At 50.5% G+C, this 16,611-nt stretch overlaps 2 protein-coding genes across 7 annotated transcripts in view; both read left to right on the top strand.

The window, feature by feature from the left end:
- The window catches only part of FAM117A (family with sequence similarity 117 member A), a 31,843-nt gene extending 25,701 nt beyond the window's left edge, over positions 1 to 6,142 (top strand). For 3 of the 6 annotated variants that reach the window (XM_075775473.1, XM_075775472.1, XM_075775469.1), the window contains 6 exons: positions 1,843 to 1,938; positions 2,458 to 2,571; positions 2,898 to 3,032; positions 3,476 to 3,698; positions 4,033 to 4,153; positions 4,650 to 6,142. In XM_075775473.1, coding sequence (XP_075631588.1) covers positions 1,843 to 1,938; positions 2,458 to 2,571; positions 2,898 to 3,032; positions 3,476 to 3,698; positions 4,033 to 4,153; positions 4,650 to 4,989 — 1,029 coding nt within the window. In that variant the 3' untranslated portion in view covers positions 4,990 to 6,142. Of the gene's footprint in view, positions 1 to 1,821; positions 1,939 to 2,457; positions 2,572 to 2,897; positions 3,033 to 3,475; positions 3,699 to 4,032; positions 4,154 to 4,649 lie in introns of all 6 variants that reach the window. The other 3 variants (XM_075775471.1, XM_075775468.1, XM_075775470.1) reach the window with 2 other exon arrangements.
- A 562-nt stretch (positions 6,143 to 6,704) lies between these two features.
- SLC35B1 (solute carrier family 35 member B1) lies at positions 6,705 to 10,983 on the top strand. Its single transcript, XM_075775545.1, has 9 exons — positions 6,705 to 7,030; positions 7,271 to 7,374; positions 7,617 to 7,747; positions 8,250 to 8,280; positions 8,487 to 8,644; positions 9,002 to 9,128; positions 9,595 to 9,701; positions 9,980 to 10,133; positions 10,471 to 10,983. The coding sequence occupies exons 1-9, from the start codon at positions 6,837 to 6,839 to the stop codon at positions 10,521 to 10,523; spliced, it is 1,059 nt and encodes a 352-aa protein (XP_075631660.1). The 5' UTR covers positions 6,705 to 6,836; the 3' UTR covers positions 10,524 to 10,983.
- The last annotated feature ends 5,628 nt before the right edge of the window (positions 10,984 to 16,611 follow it).

Here is a 16,611-nt window from a genome sequence, read left to right as displayed (position 1 = left end):
CTCGGCGCTCTGGGTATCACGGCAATAGGCTGCAGTAAGTGACTTCTCAAACAGGGCTCAGAGGCTTCCAGTGCCTGGAGGGGAGTTTCTGTCGCATTCTGCCAAGCAGGACTGTTATTAGCAGCCGGAGTTCAGCTTCCCACAGACTGGCTTCTTGCAGTAACGTGGGACAGGCTGCGGATTTGTCTTTTAGACCTTTGCCTCTTCTCCTTAGCTTTCTTCTGTGTGTGATCTACTGGGATATAAAATGACACAATGTTTTGGGATAACAGCCAAATAACGATGTCGGAGTTGTTTAGGAGGGACTATTTGAGGTAGGAAATGAGCTCAGATGTGCCATGTGCAGAAGTGGCGAGGTTGGTCTTTGCCGTAGGATTTCCTATCACGTCGGTCAGCCTGGCATGGATCAGGGGGAGCACGGGGGTGGCTGTGACCGACTGCTCTGAGCTCAGCAGGGCCAGGCTGAATGGATTTCTTCTCTCAAACCGAACCCTGTAAATTGACTAGAACAACTCCTGTGCCACCATGTCTGCTGCTTACAGGCATTGCAAAACGGAGACCTGGACAACAAACAGTTCTAGCTGTAGGAACACTGTGTGCTCTGCTTACAGTGGTGTGTGTAAGGAGGGGCTTCATTCAGAGCCTGTTAAGTCAGGAGAGGGTTGGATTTCCACCTAGAAATCACCTGTATCCCTTTACAGAAGGGAAGTTTGGTAACTCTCTTGCCTTGTTCCTTTGGTTTGAATAGATTTTCAACTCTGTTTTGAGAGAAGAGGCTTCTGTCATCCCCGTGACTCAACAGGGTTGTTTAAAACAGCTGCTGTTCTTGCAGCAGCCTCTGGGGAGATCAGTTAAGCTGCTTGGAGGGGAACTGTTCTCAGGCCCTTGCACCTTCTGGCAGCCTGTCACTGAGGATGGAGGAGGGAAGGATTGTCCAAAGCCTCCCACAGAAATGGCAGGCAGCAGCGAGCGTTTTGAGAGGCACTCAAATGTGATGTTGGGGAAAAAATGATGGCTGGTCTTGAAAATGATGTGCCTTGGGACCGTTCCGATTCTGGAGTCTCTGCCGAGAGGGCTGAGTTCAGTGGAAGGAAGTTCACACCCTTTGCTGATCAGATTAACTGCCCTTTCTGATTTCCATTGATATTCAGAGTGTAGCTGTCGCTTGGAAAACAGCTGTGTAATGTGGTGCTGAGGCTGTTTTTCTGCATGAAGAGAGTCAGCTGAGAACTGCCAGCCCTGCAGATGGAGGGACGTGAGCTGGAGAGGCAGCTGGGTTCTTCCCGTGCTGCTGCAGCAGCAGCCGTCAGTCTGCAGGCCAAACTCGGGTTTTGGTTACGCCTTTGAACTCCGATATGGGAGCCTGAGGTCTCAGAAGCAAGTTGTGTGTTCTCACAGTTGGGTGAGGCTTTTCCTCTCGGTAACGCTTCTTCGTACAGTGAGTGCCTGCAGCCCTACGTCACCATTTGTCAGACGGGAGCCTGTGCAAGCGGCGCAGGGGGTGGTTGCGGTTGTTCCTCCACAGTAATGGCTCGGAGTGCTTTATCACGCCAGGTTCTTGTGGTGATTTGAGGCACTGACTTCTGGGCAGGTCTCTTGCTATGTAGGTCTGTGAGGTCCAGTTTCCTGATAGGTGCAAATCTGGCCAAAATGACTTTGTTTTGGCAAATATAAATAGATGGTTATCTCTTAATGCATGTTAGCGAGCAGCATGTTAACGGGGGAATGCAGGACTAGGACTGTGAACAGGCAGAAGTTGATCGCTTACTCTTAGGGCTCTACCACCAGTCTCCAACCAGTAAATGTTGTGATTATTCTCAGCCGTGTTTCTCATCACTTCAGACTCCAGTGTCCTGGCATGACGTGGAAGTGGGGAAAGCCAGCTCCAGTGTTCACAAGCGTTCTGCTTCTTGGGGTAGCACAGATCACCGCAGAGAGGTAAACCAGACCACCCCCAACGCCTGAGCGAGATCTGTGTTAGTTGCTAATGTAGAGGAGGCTCCTGCCTGCGTGGGAGGGCAGTGGGAGGACAGGATACTGTTGAAGATGAGACCGTAGCCCTTGTGCTCGTCCCTAACGCTCCACGATTCAACTGCAGACTGATCTCTGTGGCTTCCTCTAGCAGGCAGCTATTGTAAAGTAGCTCTGCTGAAACTCGGTGCGTTGCTTGGCGGTGTTGTGGCATACGTGGGCTCCAGCGGGGCCTGGTTCCTGTCGCTCTGTAGGTGGAAGATAACCCAGACCCACTTGAGGGAAGTTTGTGCCAAGGCCTCGCGAATACTTCTGGCTCATCCTTTGAGAGGTGGCCAGAGCCACTGTTTGTGCGATTGAAACCGTCTCTATTTTGGCACTTCCTTGTGGGTTGGAAGAGAGGGGGAGGAGAGAGACAAGGCACGATCCTTTCTGGTGGAGGTGTGTTGGCTTCTCTGGTTCTATACCTGAAACTCTGTTTGCTAGATTGCCAAACTGAAGCAGCAGCTCCAGCGAACAAAGCTAAATGGCAGAAGTGGCAAAGAAAAGGAGAAGAGCTCCCCACTCCAGGGGGACCACGCTGTCCTTGGATCACTCAGGGTACGTTCACGTCTCCCCGTGCTCTGCTGTCACTGTACATCCTAGGGAGGGAGAGAGCAAACTCCTTTGGGCAGGTGTCCAAGGTGTTCCCAGGCTGCTGCTTTCACACCTGAGAAGGGAGAATTTGTTCTGTCTTCTCCCACCTCTTCCGTGTGTCCCTGCGCTTTGACCTGCAGTTAGTGTGTTTATATGGCGCTGCTGTCCGTCTCCTCCCAGCAGACGCCTGGGAGGCTTCGGCTGAGCCCGGGGGAGCTGTGGGAACAGGGTGTAACTGCCGAGTTTGTGCAGACAGAACTCGTAACTGCTTTGATTCTGGATCATTACAGGACTCTCCCTCAGGCTTCCTTTCTCCATGTCCCATTTTGAGGCTCAGCCCCTGCTTGCACAGGAGCCTGGAAGGGCTGAACCAGGAACTGGAGGAGGTGTTTGTGAAGGGGCAGGGAGATGAAGAGCTTTTGCGGGTAAGTGAAGGTCAAAGATTGCCCCAAATCTTCTGGGTGGTCTTGGAAATCCTTTCCTCTAAAGACACCACCTATAGCTGTTTCTTGGTCTCGGTGTTTAGTTTTAGTTTGTTCTAGGCATGTAACTGTCTAAAGTGGGTCCAGTGGCTGCTGCCTTCTCTCCTTAAAACTTGCCGGTGCCAACAGATGAGCCAGTAGTGATCTGGGGGTAGAGGACACCTCACGGACAGCTTTAAGATGCTGTCTTAGACTGGGATCCAAAAACCACTTTGTACAGTGCAGGAGTGGGAGAGGTGATCCCAGACAGGTCGTGAACTGCAGTGCGTTACAGATAGAGATCCCTGAAGTGGATCCAGCACCCCAAGTAGCTGCTGTCTGCAGGTGCAACTGCTGTTCAGCCTTTTCGCTGGTGACCCAGGTTTCTTGCTTTGCTTCCTCCCTAGATTTTGGATGTCCCAGATGGCCACAGAGCACCAGCGCCTGCCCAGAGAGGCTCCGGAGATGCGTCCCTGACTCTGGAGCCCAGCAGCAGCAGCTGTAGCAGCCTGTCTCTTTCTCCTTCCCCTTCCGTGCCTCTCCACCTTTCTCCGCACACCCTGGTGAGACTGGCAGCAGAAGAGCCCTCCTCTGTGGCGGACGAGGTGCAGCCGGATCCAAAGGAGAAAGGTAAACCAGAGAGAGCAGAGGGGCTGGGAGGTCAGGGGGACAAAGGGGATCAGTGCCACAAAAACCACGGTGTGGCGGCTCCTCCCTGTCTGCAGCTGAGGTGGGAGAGGGGGTCTTGGTGCATAAACTGCTGCAGACTTTTAAAGCTCCGGTAATTCCCCTCCGGGTGGGTGGTTTCCAGTGCTAGAGGGAGGATGTGAGCTGGGAACTAAGCAGATAAAATGCTGCAGCTTTGGAGTATTGTAGCCTGCAGCCACAGGGTCTAGAAGAGCATGTCTGGTGTTAGTGTTGGATTCTTTTCAAAATTTCTCAAAAAGTATCTTTTCCCTGTTAGAAGAGGGCAGCCCTTCACCCATCCTGGCCTTCGCTTCTTCTCCTCGACCCAACCACAGTTACATGTTTAAACGGGAACCTCCTGAGGGATGCGAGAAGGTCCGGGCCTTTGAAGAAGCTTTGTAAGTGTGAGGAGCTGTTGGCAGCGGAGAACTTGTGTGCGGTCGGTGCTACGGGAGGGTGCTGGGGTGGGGGCAGCTGAGGCTTCTGTTGCTGCGGTTGCCACCCCACCCTCCTGTAAAAGTAGGGAGCAGCCTCAGGAAAAAGTCCCAGCACAAACATGGCTGCTCAGGCTCTGGTGAGAAGAGCTGAAAGCTGAACTGCTGACCCTCTGACATGTGGGGGGGGGGGTCTGGGGGTCCTTGCCTGTCCCAGGCAGTGGGCTTTTCCCGGCCAGCAGAGCCCCTTGAGGAGAAGAGGTGGTTCTCCTGTAAACAAGCGTTCTCCCAAAACGGCTCTTCATGCCGTGCTGTGTCTGAAGAGCGGCCCAGCTCACAGAGGCAGTTCAGCTTTTAGTCCGGCCCCCCAAAAGGTGCCCACGCCTGGGTGTTTTCCCTGGGGCTGCTCAGTGCCCTTGGGAGTGTCTATCCCTGATTGCATCTGCTCTGTCTCCTTCAGCTCCCCCGGCCCCGATCAGACTTTTCAGCCTTCCTGCCCAGATAAGAACAAAGTGCACTTCAACCCCACCGGCTCTGCCTTCTGCCCTGTCAGCCTGGTGAAGCCTCTTTTCCCAAACGTGGGTTTCCTCTTCAGGGGCTTTCCAGCTTCTCCCAGCCCTGGCACGGGCACATTTATATCCTGCCAGCCCCCGGCACCCACCCCGTTCCTTGGGGTGCGGAAGGACGCCGCCATAGATGACTTTGGCGAGGTGTCCAAGTCTCCTTCACTGAATTACGAACACTGGAAGCATGGCCAGCCAGAGGAGAGCGTCGTCTTCCACAGCTCCCTCATGGTGTGAAGCCTTTGGGAAAGCTAGCCAGCAACAGCAGCGCCGGCTCTTCGGTGTGTCTCCGCCAGCCTGTGGAGAGTCGTGCCTTGAAGGTGGGACGTGACAGCCAAGAGGCAGCCCTGGGAGCGAGAACCGCAGCAGGCTTCCTCCGAGGACGATAGAAACCGTAAAGTACAGTGTGCCACAGGACTTCTTGCTGCCGGAGAGGCTTGTTTTGCCAGGCCTCCCCTGTTCAAAGCACTTTCCTGTGTTGAATCGTCTTTGTTTCCTGTGTGATTGTTTTGCTGGTGAAGAGCAGCCGGGCACCGCTGCAGGGAGCAGAGGGAAACTCGTGCTCCGTGGCTCCATGAACGAGGTTGAGCGGGGAGCGTTCAGGTGGGGTTTCATAGCACCCCTCACCCCTGCGGCTGTCTGGGACTGCTGAACCCTGGGGAAGGGGGAGGAGGGGCCTGCAGGACGCTGCCCTTGGCTGTATCGGCGCAGAAAACATCGTGGATCTGCACAGCTCATCTCCCTCGCGAGCACAGAGGGGGCTGGAGAGCGGTGGATCCCTGACCGTGCCACCCCTGGACACCTTTACCCCTGGAAACAAGCCTGGAGCTTTAAGAAGGCCGTGCTAAACGGTGACTAATAAATGCAGGCTTCCACAGCCCTGCGCCCTGGGAATCTGCGTGAGCGAGGGCGAAGGACCTGAGCTGCTGCCTGATTTCCCTGCCTGTGAGCCAATCTCTTCCCCGGTGCCCTGGCCGTGCTGCAGGAGGAGGGGACGGGGTGAGAACTGGCCGGGTGCAGGTCCCTGCTCCAGGGGGTGGTTGCTGCTGCTGCGGAGAAACTTCCTGCTGCTTCCCAGCCCGGAGCCTGGGAAGGGGTAACGCAGGAAGGTTGATTGTAAAGCCTCTTGACAACAAAGTGTTTGATTTTGGGTTCTGTTGCAAAGGCTGAGGGTTGTATTGAAGAAGCCTATTTTCTTGTATCTGATGTAGAAACTATTTTCTTCCAAAGACACTATTTTTGCAGCTGTTTGGAGTTTGTATTTTATGTACGTATTGCAAAGCTTAAAGGAGGAATGTTAGCTTTGGAGTTCGTGTCTTGTGTTTAGAGGGGGTTTTGCAGATGCATTGCCAGTGAAAAGGAAACAAAATAAATATTTCAGGCATCCAAAGTGCTGCTTTGGGATTTAATGTATTGAGGCTATAGTGGTGGTTGAAGCCGGGAGCAGGCTGACGGCCCGCTCCCCAGCTGGAGCCCAGCCTTGTGCTGCGCTGTCAGGCGTACAGAGAAACGCCTGCGTACGCAAAGGGCCGGGGCGCAGGACCCTGCTGTGCGGCTCCGGGCAGCCGCGGGGTGTTGCCGGGGCAGAGCTCCCGGTGGCGGGGGCAGCTCCCGGGGCAGCAGACGGGGGCGGGCGGGCGGCGGGACCTGCGCGGCGCTGCCGGAGGACGGGGCGGCCCCGCCCGTTGCGCATGCGTACACCCTGCCCAAGTCGCTCAGGCGACGGCGGCAACGCCACCCAGGTACGGCATTAGCTCCGCCCCCGGTCGTGCAGCCAATCCCCGCGATCCACATCGGTTTGCGTCACCGCGAGGGCCGCGCTCAGCGAAGGCCCCCGGCCCGGGGCTGCCCCGGGCGCCGCCCGCCCCGAGGGGCGCCCCGCGCCCGTGAACGCCGCCGAGCCGCGGCGGGGGCGCCCCCGGAGAGTCGCCGGGGGGGGTCTCGGCGCGTCCCTCCCGCCCGGCCGCGTCCGCTTCTCCCGCGCCGCCCGCCCGCCGCCGCCCCGCGGCAGTTCGGGCAGCGCGGCGGGCGGACGGCGCTGGGCCGGGCGGGCCCTGACCCGCTGGCGGGCGCAGGCCGGGCGTATGAGGCAGCCCGCTCCGCCGCCGGCCGCGCTGCGGGATGTGGTGCTGGACGTGGCCCCGGCGCTGAGCGGCCGCGCCGCCGCCATGGGAACGAGCGCGAACGGCGCCGCGCTGCCCGAGCGCCTCCGCCTGCCCGTCTGCTTCCTGGGCGTCTTCGCCTGCTACTTCTACTACGGCATCCTGCAGGAGAGCATGTGAGCGCCGCCCGGGGGCACCGGGGAGGGAGGGGGGGGCCCCGGCGGCCGCCGCCGCCGCCACCACCCGCGCTGCAGGCCACGGCCCGGGGCAGCCTTCCTGAGGCCGGTTCCCGCCGCTGTCTCACCGTGTCCCGGGGAGGCTGCTCCGGGCCGGTTCCCGCCGCTGTCTCACCGTGCCCCGGGGAGGCTGCTCCGGGCCGGTTCCCGCCGCTGTCTCACCGTGTCCCGCTCTTGCAGCACGCGGGGACGGTACGGGGAAGGCGCGAAGCAGGAGAAGTTCAAGTACGCCCTGACCCTGGTGTTCATCCAGTGCGTGATCAACGCCGCCTTCGCCAAGCTCCGTAAGTCCGTCGGGTCGCGGCAGCCGCCGGCTGGGTCTGGGCGCCGGGGCCTCCAGCGCTCGGGAAACCGCTGGGAGTCGGTACTCGGGGTTTTACCCGCCGGACGGGTCGGGTCCTGCAGCTTTTACAGCACAGCATCGGCGCGGGTCGTCCCTCGCGTCTCTGGTGATGTTCTTAAGGTGCTTCGTGATGGCGGTGGCCGTCTGCAGCTCTGCTGACCTTCTTCTTTATCTTCCTCCCAGTGATCCAGTTTTTTGATGCCGTCAAAGCGGATCGCACTCGGAGCTGGCTGTACGCCGCTTGCTCCCTCTCCTATCTGGGCGCCATGGTTTCCAGCAACTCGGCTCTGCAGTTCGTCAGCTACCCGACTCAGGTGGAGCAGGGAGGGCTCTGCGGGGGGGAACGGTTACCCCCCCGTGCTTGGGGTGCCCCAAAAACGGGCACTGCGCAGGGGAAGCGAAGGCTGTGGAAGGACCCACTGGAGAAATGACGTGGAGGGAAACTGATTTTGAGATTTGTTGTCCTGCAGCTGCGTTGGTGGGGCTGTATCGCTGTGTTTCAGTCAGCACCGGGTGTGCAGAGAGGGGTTAAAAGAGCTCGAGACTGTTCTGGAAAGAGAAGAACAATCCCTAGAAATTCCAGGAATTTGCTAATTGGGAGTTGGTGCTGGTGTTGAGATGGTTTCTGAGACCTTCGCTGTTAATTAGGAGTTGCCCTGTGACAGGGTTTTTGTCTTTGTAGCAGCTGGCGTGATTTATTGGAGGGGGTGTGAGGGTGGTCTGGTCCCCGGTGCTCGCCATTGCGTTGCTGTGCTCCCTCTCCTTGCGGGCGAGTGACGGGATGCGGATGGTTAATGTCGCCTCTTTCTTTTATAGGTCCTAGGCAAATCCTGTAAGCCCATTCCAGGTACGCAAAACTCATGTTTCTTGTATGTCTGTGTGGATTTCTGTGCCCTCAAGGAAGACCTCAGCTGTCAGAACAACGCCTCTCCCCTTCCGTCCGCTCTGCCACGGAAGCACAAGCTGTGTTTTATCTGTGTGTTGTTCTGTTGGGCCAAGTTAAAATCCCCTGAGGCGGGTTTGGGAGCGGTTTGTGATGTTGCTTCTTTACAGTCATGCTTTTAGGAGTGACTTTGCTGCGGAAGAAGTATCCCCCGGCCAAGTATCTCTGCGTCCTCTTGATAGTGGCAGGCGTGGCTCTGTTTCTGTACAAACCCAAAAAGGGGGCTGGGAGCGATGACCACGTCTTTGGCTATGGAGAACTCCTCCTGGTGAGTACTGCCAAGGCACAAATAACCTGGCAGGGGTGAGGAGGAACAAGCAGTTACAACACAGATAAGGCCATGTCCTTTGTACCTCAGGTGTACCCTAAAGCTGGCGCGGAAACGCTTCCGCAGGAGGGCACGGGGGTTTGAGGGGCGCACTCTTAATCCACGGTGCGAGATCAGGGTGTGAGTACAGGCGCGTTGCTCTCAGCGTATGTTTTGAGGCCACGTAACTGCTGTCGAATAGGCAATTGATCAGGATGTAAAAAAAGGGGGCGAAGGCTCCAGATTTTCCTTGTAGAGAAGAAATAATGAAGGAAGGTTTCCCTTGCTTTCACTTATCTCTGTCTTTCCTTTTCTTAGCTGCTGTCGCTGACCTTGGATGGGCTAACCGGTGTGTCTCAGGACCACATGAGAGCTCACTACCAAACGGGCTCCAATCACATGATGCTGAACGTTAATCTGTGGTCCACCCTGTTCCTGGGGGCTGGTAAGGAGCACCCTGCAAAACCCACAGCCACCGTGCCCGGAGACTGCCCTGTGGGACGAGCCGTTGTGTCACGGTCCAAAAATGGGCCTAGAGCACTTTTTGCAAATAATTTGCTGTTTTGTCTGGGTTGGGGTTTTTGTTGCCGGGGTTCGGTGTAGCTCTTCTCGGGCCCACTAGAGGACAGTGCTTCCCGCGGAGCGTGGCTGCCAAGGCTTGTTCACTTCTGAGCAGTCCCCTTGCAGGCTGGCGCCCTCCAGTCAATGATTGCTTCTTTCATTAATTAACTAGGAAGGTGATCGCTTTTTCTCCTGTTCTCTTTGTTTTCCACTGTGTGGAATTTAGTCTTTGCTGTTAGTAGCTCCGGTTGGGTTATCAGTGTAAACCGAAATTGCACTATGTTGGCAGTGGCTGCTCAGGCTGCTTCTGGGCTCATAACTCCTGCTTTTCGTCTCGATCGTTCTTCCAGGGATACTGTTCACCGGAGAGCTCTGGGAGTTCTTGAGTTTTACGGAACGCTACCCCAGCATCATTTACAATATCCTCCTGTTTGGCCTGACAAGCGCACTGGGTCAGGTAAATACACTTCCCTTGTTCTGCAGTCTTCACTGGGATGTTTGCCTAGTGGGGAGATGGCAAAGTAAGGCTGCCTCGCTTCCCATTGCTTTGGCTGTTGCTTGTTCTGTACAGGCTACCTTCAGAATAAAACTGGTTTAAGTTTGTATGCAAATAATCAGGATTTGAAATAAGATTCTTCCAGCTCTATCTTGATGGCTTTTCATCTGAAAATATGATCTGTGTTGTACTTTTTCCCGTCAGAGTGACAAAAGGCATCTATTTTTATCTGTTTTCAGAGTTTTATTTTCATGACTGTGGTATACTTCGGACCTCTGACTTGTTCCATCATCACCACAACCCGCAAATTCTTCACTATTTTAGCCTCTGTCATCCTATTTGCCAATCCCATCAGTACGATGCAGTGGGTGGGGACAGTCCTGGTGTTCCTGGGTAAGTCTGGGGAGCAAACGCCTGAGGTCTCCCCCTGGTAACTTCAGTAGAGATGATGTACAGTGAGGGCAGAGCTGGTCAAAAAAAACGTAACTGTATTAGAATGCTCTCAAGGGAGGAGTGTGTTAGTAGTCCCACCGTGCAGGAAAAGAGGAGCGGGACTTCTAGCAGATCTGTTAGGTCTTTCCCCCCCCCGCCCCCACACCAGGGAGGTCGCTACCTCTGAGCGATCATGAGTAAATCGGTGCTGTTAAGCTGGCTTTTCACAAAGTTCCTTGTGTTGTTGAAGAATGTGAAGCAATTTTCTATGCACATGGATTATTTTATCTCTTTGCAGGCCTTGGACTCGATGCCAAATTTGGGAAGGGAGTAAAGAAGACATCACATTGAGGAAATGGTTGATCTCTGCAGTTGGAATGAACTTTTAATTTATTGTCTTGTACCTCAAAATCTGTTACGAAACTGGACTCAGGATAGGTAATCAGAAGGGGAGTGTTTGGATTTTTTGTTTGGTTTAGTTTTTTAATTCTAAATTGTCTTAAAATGTAATACTTTAGTTTTAACTGTGATTAAGCTTTTTTTTTTGTCTGTAATCAAAGCTGCATTACTAGATCCTAGCAGCAGGATGAAGTTCTTGCCTTAACAGGAAAAAAAAAAACCAAACCTCCATATCTTTATTAAAGAAAAAGTGACAATGGCCACTTTTCCAGAACTTTAATTTCGGTATCGTTGGCTGATCTTGGGGAGAAATAGCACAGCTCTCTCCAAGGAGAGGGCTAGACTTAGAATTACATTAGTTCTTTGATGTGGCCTGGAAAGATCCTGGATTAAAGGCCTGTGCTGAAGACAACCCCCTCTTCTGATTGTGACTTCCATAACTGGGTTGGTGGAGCAGCCAGTTGGACATTCTTCTATTAAGGTAATATGTGTAAACATTGAGATGAACATTATATCCTTCATCTGAGCCCTTCTAAACCAGAAGCAGCTCTTGGCGCATATGTAAAAGTTTACAGGAAACCTGCTTAACCAGTGGGGCCCAAATTAATTCTTTTCATCCCCCCTGCTGATGAAGGAACAGGACCCTCTGCTGCTAAAACCATGCCAAGGTTGTGTGACAACAGCTTCTAAATGTTGAAAGGGCCCCTGTTAATTAACCACCATCACGGTGAGCTTTCGCACACCCGCTCCTGAGCACAGGCTAGCTCCCCAGTGTTGTACGGGGAGGAGTTATTACCATAATGATGCCTTCAGAGTTGGAGAGCAAAATTCTCCAAAGAGCAAACTTTACACATGAAAGCATGTTTCTACCAGCTGTCGCTTGGTCTCCATCTGTTCCGTGGCTTTGGCCTTTTGCCCCTCCAGATGGGATCTTGATCTCTTTCCTGAGCTGCTGTTGTAAGTCTCCCTTTCTATCCCCTGCCTCCCCCCCCCCCCCACCTCCAGTGTTTCTGGCCTCAGATTTGGTTTTCATTTAATCTGTCTTACTATCCTGTAGCTCTACTCAAACAACACGTTTTTGCAAAATTAAACCCGAGGCTATTAAAGGGTTTTCTCTGTCACCTTCACCTCTTTGCTAACTTACATTGTCTTAAAGGTCAAGTGATAAGTAGCAAGCAAACATGTTCTCAGTAGTAGAGAATCCTGAAGTAAAAGCTTCTGTGACTTAACGCCATGGATACTGCCTGGTGATCACCATGTGCTGGCATCTGCTACTGTACGGAAAGTCTGGCTGCCCTGAAGACAGTTATGCTTCCCAGTATCTCTAAGGTAATGAATACTATTTCTGTTTTACAAAAGGAGCAGAAACATTGCATGACTTGTTCATGAACACTGTGGCAGAGATAAGAATCAGTTATCTTTCGTGTGTCTTAATCATAAAACTATTTTTTCTCTGTGTTTATAGGACTTACGCTCCTCTATCTCTTAGCACTATCTTAAATGTAACCAATTCTCAAACTCAGCAACCAAAAGCAGCAGAAAGATTCTAGGCGAGCTCTCAATTCTTTAGTTTTGCAGGCTTGTTTTCCCTTCTGCTAAATTAGTAATCTAATGTAAGGATAGACCCAGCTCCCGTCACTGTGCAAATACAAAGACCTGATAAATGCATTATAAATCACTTCCTCAACCATCCACTTCCTCGTGATAATCTTGGAATTTCTGTTCAAACATGTCACCTGCTAAGAATATTTGAGTCATTGCTGTTACAAACCACTACTCTATTCTAGAATGTGTGCTACAAATCAAAGGGAAATCACTCTTATTTTGATTCCACGGAAGCAGAATTGCTTATTAGCGATAATTCTATACTGACTAAAGCTCTTGAGAAAGTACATGATCAGAAATTGAGGGACTGAGACAGCAGCAGCCTTTCTCCACTGTGCTGTCAGTCTGTTATCGGTGATCTTTTTATTTACAGCATCTCGAGTGAAATTGCCTCCTCTGTGTGCACGCTAGGAAGACTGTTCTTCCTGAACTCTTCCCCCCCTTTTGCCTCAAGTCTGGGTGTAGCTCTAGGAGAGACAGTGTCTTAAAAAAAAAAAACCAAACCACCAAAACCGAAAGATTGTGTTAATTTTTTCCTTAACCATTGAAAAGAAGCCAACGTAGTTTCAAGGGAACTCTTGCTCAAAGCCACAGGCCTGTCCCCCTCCCCGCACTGCAGCAGCCTAGACAACCATCAGAAAGAATGAAGCTGGGAGCTTCCCGGCATCTATTTTCTAAGCGAAGAGCTGTCTTTAGCAATATCTTCAACTTGTCTGTATTCAGAGCACAGATTTAAATATCAGTCTGCCAAGAAGAAAGAAAATAAAGGAGATTTTCTCTCCCCTGTTTGCTGCAGGCTCCCTTGACCCACTTTAGCTCAAAAGCCTGCTCTTGGTATTGCTCCAGCTTGGTTCTTGCTGCACCTCCGACTCTTAGTCAATAAGAATTTCTTAAAACAAAGGCAGCTCTTGTACCTACCTTGAGTCTGAATCCTTTGGATTTCCTTGGACAGCTTGCTGTCTTCTCTCCAGACCTCACGTACTGTGAGATCCCAGAGGAGGCTGCAGAAGCAATTCAAGAAGCTATTTTCAAATCAGCACTGGCTTTTCTTCTTGGACAGTTTTAACAACACTGCCACAGAACAGGTCCCCAGCCTGGAGCTGCCAGGAGGATTGCTGTAATGCCTCTCCCTGGTGACAGACCGGTTACCACATTTTGAGAAGCCTGCCCAGTGGCTTTTGGTGTACGTTCCTGCTTGACTTGAGCTGTCTCTACATAGAGACAGGTAAACTCCAAAGGAAATGGGTTAGGATCCAATAGTTTTTATCCTCCGTGTTACTTTTTCCTATTAGAATTGGTAGCTCCTCTTGGCAGCACCTTTTGCAGAGGGATAATTATGTTTAATAGCTTTTTGGGTTTTTTCTTTTTTTTTAATAAACAGTGCAACTGTTTTCAGAGGCAATGCTTGAATTTCTGGTGAAGTGTCAGGAAAGGCTTTCTGTCTTCAAGAGATTAGTAACGTACAAAGCGTTGACAGAACTTACTCCAGTTTGCCTAGATACTGCATAACATCTAGGGTATGGCTGCGCAAAGGCATCTTTAACTACTGCTGGCAAGTTATGGTTTGCTTATTCAGAGAAGGAAGTGTTCTGTGGTAGCACGTGCTCTAAGCAGCATAGAGGTTTCACGGAATTACAGCACAGCGCCCAGGTTCTCTACCAGCAGCCTGGGCTTTGCCAGTTCTGCTGTGACTCACTTTGTCTCTCTGCTTTTCTTAGACATTCTCCAGTTTATTAGAAGGGTGCAAATCTAGTTAAATGAAGACGACTACCTTCTTCTTTTTAGTCCTGTGTGCTTGATCTGTCTTTATTTCCCTGGCTGTAAGCAAGCAGTAGTGCTGTGATAATGACATCTTTTCCAAAATGAAAAATTTGGAAATCAGTTGAGTAGGAGCTTAATTTATTAAGTGCCTTAAATAAAGCACTGCAAGTGCAAAACATGAAGGTCAGACTGAGAAGATATGAAGAGATTCTATCTTCCTCTCTTCTACCTTCTCTTGGCTCCAGAGGCCCAACCCTGAGTCCATTTATGACTCAGCCGGTTACCAGCAGGGGGAACTCTTATTTCAATCATTTTCAAGAGATGCAAGGAGAAAAACAACAAAAAACCAGTTCCTCTTTAATTAGCAATACAACTGTACTTATAGAGTTTTTTGTGCTTACAGTAAAAACATAATGTGGAAATCAAGGTCTTTCTTCATTTTTATTCTGATTAATTCTTTCTGACCACCAGTAGAGACTACATTGAAGCTAAGGCATTAGAAGCTTTAAGACAATCACCACCTCTTCTGCAGAACGGCCTTCATTACAAATAGCACAAGTATAAATAAGTCTGTGCACACCTGCATGTCCCCTTGTCCTCATGTAACGCCAACAGCTGGCTTCCTGCGCAGCAGCCACCACTGGCATCACGGTCAATGTTTTTTGAAAACATTTCTGCCAGAATTCTCCTAGGAACCTTGTCAGTTCTTGGTGGTTCCAGGCAGACGAGAAGAGTCACGCACGTACTGAGAAAAAACAGATTACATTGCTGCAGTGTTTGTGCCTGTTGGCCCTCCAGGAGGAACTCGTTGATGTATCAGCTAAGAAAGGTGAAGTTTTATTTCATAGCTAACTGAGACATGGCATCCGCAGGGGGGAAAACTTGGCAGCTGCTTTCTTTTTCCTTTCCTCTTCCTTGTTTTTACAAGCTCCTTCTGCAACTCCATCACAGATGTTTAAAATACCCAAATGTTTAGAGACCACATAGAATAAAGTAGATGATACTGTATGTGCGTGTCTTCTAGAGGTGGATATAATTGTATAACACCGAGAATTTTCTGGTTACAGAACAGTATAGACTCGTGCTTACGTGACAACAGTTTAAGGGATAAGGAAGTTATCGTTACTGCTTTGAAATCAATGAATTACCAATCTTGAAGATACCACTTCAAAAAAAAAAAAACAAAACCCAAAACCAACCACCCCAACCCTAATGGTCATTCTTCAAGAACAACTAGGATTGATGCTGTGCCACTCAGTTGAGTCAATGATAACATGAGCTTATCCTGTAGGATTCCACACACTCTTGCGTAGAAAATGGGAATTCCTGTCAGGTTTCACAGACTGAAAAGCACGTGAGAATCAAAATAGCACCCATCAGGGAAAATACATGCTAGCTTTAGAGTCCCACTTTAGCATGTACTAAGTTTATGCTGACTAGTAGTAGGAAGATGTAAGCCCAGTAGGGATGTGATAGGAGTTTGACTCTTATAATAAACAGTTTCATACTTAAATTTACAGTTCATGACTAATAGAATTTCAGCAACAGTGAGCCAGAGATGCATCTAAAGAACAGGGAAGACAGTAATTGCCTCAGACTGAGGCAGCTGGATGTCACACTGGAATGAGGTATTTAAGGTTTTAAATATCTTAAGGAAAAAAATTAAGATGAAAAGGGCATTTGAGGCTTCAGAATTAAATTAGCAAAAATATGGCTTTTTTTTTTCTTTGCTATGCTTTTCTGCAGTGCTTGCAATGTCATTTTCATTCTTTTTGTATGTTTATGCACATACAGGATCCTGAACCCTTTTAATACCTTCTTCAGCAGCACAGTTCAGTTACTTTGGTAAGCTCAAAACCTATTTCCAAAGTTTTTATGAGCAATTAAAAGGGGGGGGGGGGGGGAAGGCATTCAGAAGACAGCATGGTTTTCATACACAGTACTTCTTGAAATACTGACTCACTCAGTAGAGGTGTTTTGCTAGAATGCAAAAAAAGACTGCCAGAGTTGGAGATAGTGGTGTGTTTTTCCCTGGAAGCAGGTTCAGGTCCTTGAGCAGCACAAAACTGCAGCATTAGACATTCCCAAGAGCAGTACTATTAGGACAGACCAGATGCTGAAGAATCCATAAAAGTTAAAATGCAGCCAGGTCAGTCATGGAAACCTGCCCTCACTTGGAATAAGGACTAAGTCTTTTGGTTGACTGAAACTTTTAAAATGGGAATGAAGTGAACTATTTTAATAGGCATAATTTTGGGGACAGCAAGGAAAGATTTCCCTAATGGTCCTTGTACATAGTGATTTGCTTTTCTGCAGGTGGGACTAGCACCCCACACTTTTCAATCAAATGTTGTTGTAATTTCGCCTTAATAATAGCAACTGTTTAAAGATAACACTACGGAATCTTGCAGTGGCCCTGGACCATGAATAGAGGGCACATCAGGCCTATCTGTAATGGCCTCTTACCACTAACAGCAGAAAACTGTCCTCCAAATGACTATTTCCCACCTAAAATCTCAACCTTCTTAAGTACACTCCAACAGCAGGGATCACTGTTTCCACTTTTTGTGGTAGTGGAAAAAAGTAGACAGTTGAGTTTGTGTCCTGGCAGCATGATTGCCTGACATTCATTAGCTAAACTTCTAAAAATCACTTCTCGGAACAATGCAAACTG

The sequence above is a fragment of the Balearica regulorum genome, chromosome 24 (assembly GCF_011004875.1).
Source record: "Balearica regulorum gibbericeps isolate bBalReg1 chromosome 24, bBalReg1.pri, whole genome shotgun sequence".
Classification (NCBI taxonomy): Eukaryota; Metazoa; Chordata; class Aves; order Gruiformes; family Gruidae; genus Balearica; species Balearica regulorum.
This window is presented reverse-complemented; position numbering and strand designations above follow the sequence as displayed.